The sequence below is a fragment of the Simochromis diagramma genome, unplaced genomic scaffold (genome assembly GCF_900408965.1).
Source record: "Simochromis diagramma unplaced genomic scaffold, fSimDia1.1 OVJJ01000822.1, whole genome shotgun sequence".
NCBI lineage: Eukaryota > Metazoa > Chordata > Actinopteri > Cichliformes > Cichlidae > Simochromis > Simochromis diagramma.
The window spans coordinates 7,073,224-7,077,362 of record NW_024387520.1 but is presented as its reverse complement, the minus strand read 5'-3'; the positions used below and the strand labels follow the sequence as shown (position 1 = coordinate 7,077,362).

General features: G+C 41.0%; 1 protein-coding gene across 1 annotated transcript; it reads right to left on the bottom strand.

Annotated features, from left to right (window-relative positions):
• Positions 1-633: 633 nt before the first annotated feature.
• star (steroidogenic acute regulatory protein) lies at positions 634-3,208 on the bottom strand. The gene is made up of 7 exons (XM_040019474.1): positions 3,071-3,208; positions 2,808-2,915; positions 2,555-2,682; positions 2,291-2,449; positions 1,976-2,160; positions 1,773-1,866; positions 634-1,669 (listed from the first exon to the last, which is right to left on the bottom strand). The coding sequence occupies exons 1-7, from the start codon at positions 3,132-3,134 to the stop codon at positions 1,550-1,552; spliced, it is 858 nt and encodes a 285-aa protein (XP_039875408.1). The 5' UTR covers positions 3,135-3,208; the 3' UTR covers positions 634-1,549.
• Positions 3,209-4,139: the final 931 nt, after the last annotated feature.

Genomic DNA, 4,139 nt, shown 5'->3' with positions numbered 1-4,139 from the left:
TCCTGTTTGGGCTGAAATCCACTGTTACTTGATCTTGGGGAATGTGCTGCTGGCTCGCATAGGACTGCTAGCTGCTGGACTCCTTACATTTCGGAGTGGCCAAACACCTGCTTGTTCTGGCAATCGCTCAGCCTGAAAACTCATCAAGGGATAGGAAGACATTTTTCATGAGCTACATTCATCACGGGTTTAAAAAGAGCCTCTAAATCCATCCATCGCCTCCCCGTCAAAGAGGAATAATTCTTATCATTATTGCTGTGCTATTTAAAAGAGGAGTTTTAGTTTCATGTTGAGCTTGGTGTTTTACTTGTGTGTGTTTTTTCCGTCACTGGGATTTGAATTTCTGTCATTTTTTAAAAATCTCTGTGATCAAATAAAAAAGTCAAGCAAATGGCACTTAAAATGTTTAATGTTATCTGTTTTTTCCCAACAGGAAAGAGCAGAGAAATCATTCATCAACAGCATAATAAAAAGCACAAAAACACACACACTAATGATTCTGCTGTCATTTATTCAACACCGCTTTATGTTACAATAGCTCATAGCCAAATACATCTGCAAAATATCAATAAATAAAACAATGAAATGTGTGCAATTTCGCAGCAGACGTAGGGGCAATAAATGACTGTTTTCTGCCAAAGTGGGATGATGATGATGATGTATGAATATGTCAGAAAGCATACACTGACTTTTGCAGAAGGTCTTACCAGGACGGTGAGTCATTGAGGCCAGTGAAATTGTGACATGATTATTATTTTTCTATTTCCTTTTACAGTTTTAAATTGTTTTAATATTCATTTTTTACAAGCTTGCTGATGAGTACCTGAATCAGACTTAAAACATTCTGTTCAAGGGGAAATGACTAAATCGTGTTTTCCCAAAAGAGAATTCCAATCTCTGTGACTTTTCAAATTTAACAGATAAATTCTCCAAGCTTGGCCTGATCAAATTTAGAAAAGAAAACAACAAGGAGTGAACAACACCGGAGCCACAGGTGAAAGGTCCAACCCAGACTCTTAAGATCAGTAATCCACAAACCCAACATTGCAGTTTATAGTGGTGTGGTGCTGGATATACATTTTAAATGGCATTCAGTTTCTCTTCACTTTGCAGTTTAGTGTTCACTTTGTGATCAGAACTCTTAAAGGTGTTATTATGTGCTCTAAAAACCCCACAATTTTATTATATGACTGTCGCCTGCCTTTAATCAGTAGCATTATATTTACAGGGCACTTGTTTGAGACTGAATCTCTCTGAAGGATTTTAGCCTAGTTGTTTTAAAACACCCAAACAGGGACCTGAGACACTAAAAGCCAAAGGCGATTCCTAACCTGGTTAAAAACAATGAAAGCACACAGTCTGTAAGACTGGTGTTAGAGACAATCATGGCAGATTTTCTATTTTTTAGGGAAAGAAAAACACACATTTACCGACTGCAGCAGTTTAAGCAGATAAATATGAGTTTTGTTTTGGGTTTTTTCTTTTGTAAATGAGCAGAGGCTACTTTTCTGCCACGTCTCTGGTGCCAAAGCTCAATAGACATCCAGTGTCACCAGGCAGGAGACATCTCCACGGAAACATTGTTAGCCATCCTTTTCCTGAGGTGGCTGGCAAAGTCCACCTGCGTCTGAGCGAGCACTTTGTTTATGATTGTCTTTGGGATCCAGCCCTGCCAATAACAGAGACAAAACCAGTGTCAGTTTGAATCAAATGACGCTTTTACACAAATCTAATACCAGTGAAAGGGAAGATGCAAACTTGATCCTTCATACCTTTAGATCTATACTTAGTAACCAGGTGAATTTGGTCTTATTTGGGTCTTCAGCGCAGGGCTTCATAACTATGCAGGTTGGCCCGTTTTCCGCTCTGAGAAATGTAATGATTAACAGACAGTGTCACTTTAAAATAATCTGCACGCAAACAGTCTGTGCATCCATAAAGTAATGCCCCGGAGTGATGGCTCCCCATTGCTTACCTGACAACACCCCTCTGCTCAGGCATTTTTGGGTGCTGAGTGGACATTCCTGCCAGGAAGCAGGTGGAGCCTCGCCGCTTGGCACATCGGACACTGACAAAGTCCCTGGGTCCCACCACATTGCCGGGGGTCTCTGCAGATACCTCATGGGTGATCATCGTGTCCTGGCCGATCTTTTGGAGAATCTGGAGAATTCCGAAGTAAAGCATCATTAATTAACATTTCTGGATATATTTGTGTAACATGTTGTAAGTGTACGCTTTTAAAATAACAGAATAAAAGAAGCAATAACCATTAATTTTTCAACTTTCTTACTTTGACTTCTTTCACATTTGGGTTCCACTCCCCCATTTGCTCCATATTTCCAACTAGCTCTTTGTAAAGATCATCAGGATGTTGCTCCAGCATCACTTCTAGCTTGAACACCTTCCCGACATGAGGTAGCACTTTGCTCAGGACCTTGTCTCCATTCGCCTGCAGAAGAGAGGGAATGGGGACGAGAAGTGTTAAAATGTGAAGTTTCATAGCGGAGCTAATACAAAAACACTTGACTTTGATGCCAATAATGTATGCACGCACAGCAACAGTTTCAGTGGTCCAGCCGTCCTGCTCGCTGAGGATTCTGATGGCCTTTTGCAGTGCATCTTCACCTTGTTTCAAATAAGACATCTCCTCCTCATTGTAACCCTCTTCTTTAATCTGAGAACCTTAAAACCAAATTGCAATTATCCGAATTATACCTGTTTATGTCTTATTCTATGATTAAAAAAATCTGATCATGCATGACCTTTTTTTTCGCATTACAGTGACTGAAACAATCACAACAACTCACTGAGAAGAGAGCTTCGACGGTGGACTTGGCTGATCCAGTTACTGGGGCCTGGACCTGCCAGCCTGTACAGCTCATGATGAATGGCCACCATGGCATTCTTCCTCAAACCTGGAAAGCGCAGACAGAAAATACTCCGTCATTGTACCAGAACTTCCAGAAGGATTATCGAACAACATCTGTCTTCATTTTTTCTTTACTCATCAGGCTGGCATGTAGACTGAAACTTGGAATTTGTGGATGAATTTGTGGATTCGTTCACTCACCTGTCATATTCCTCATGTGCCGATAGGAGATGCCAGCACACAGTTTAAAAGTAGCAGGCAGCATTTTCAGTTTCGAAGAGCGCTGAGAAAAAACTGGATAAAGGCAAGAAGATTGCGGAGATTCAAACTCTCTCTGAGCTGTGAATGTTCTAAATGGCCCAGCTCCTGGGTCCATATATATAGGAGCACTGCCCACAAGGCCGCCTTGCTATCACTGGGTAGATAAACACACACACATTTCACTGTACAAATGGCCATGCCACCAAGGTTGCATCGCGCACGCAACAAGAATGCCCCACACTCTCACAAACACTCTGTGGGATCGTGTCCAGCATCCAGGCCTCCTCCTCGCTCACTTAAGCAGATGCAGACATTAGTATATCAGTGGGTGACACTGGGAAAAAACAGCCTTTCGTCAGCAATGAAAACACCCAAAAGAGAGGTCAGTGTGAGAGACCCTGAGTGACTCATGCATCCCTTCATGGCCCATTACATGCTAAACACTCTCTGGAATTTGAGGGCAAAAATTTTCCATTCAGTTAGGCTTGTTTCTTCTCCCAGTATGACTGAACCCTGAATGGTACTTGGAAATATAAGTGAGTGAAATGATCAGACATTAACTTTAATGTTGTGCTTGGAGACTTTGGGCTCCCTTTAACAAAAACAACAGCAAAATGTGTTTGAAGATGGCTTTAAATGGACAATGTTCGTAAGACATCTGCTGTAAAGGGTTTTGCTCGTGTTTTTAAGTCTCAGAGACCTTAACTGCAAAGGTTTCAGCTATGGATAAATAGGGTGGATTTTCATAAACTATCTCAGTGGCTATTTCTGAGAATCTTTTTAAGGTTTTTAGGATTTATTGTTGCATATTTTTTCTACAGAAAATGTATATCCCACATTTAGCTATGTCACCATGTGGGGCAGCATTGTTCCTTATCAGTGAGCAAATAAAAGGAAGATGCACAGGCCACGGCCCTGTGTTTCTTCACACTCTACATTACATATTAAATGATTTCCCTTTGGGAATTTTTATTTACGTTAGGGCAAAAGATTAAAAAAAACAACTTTT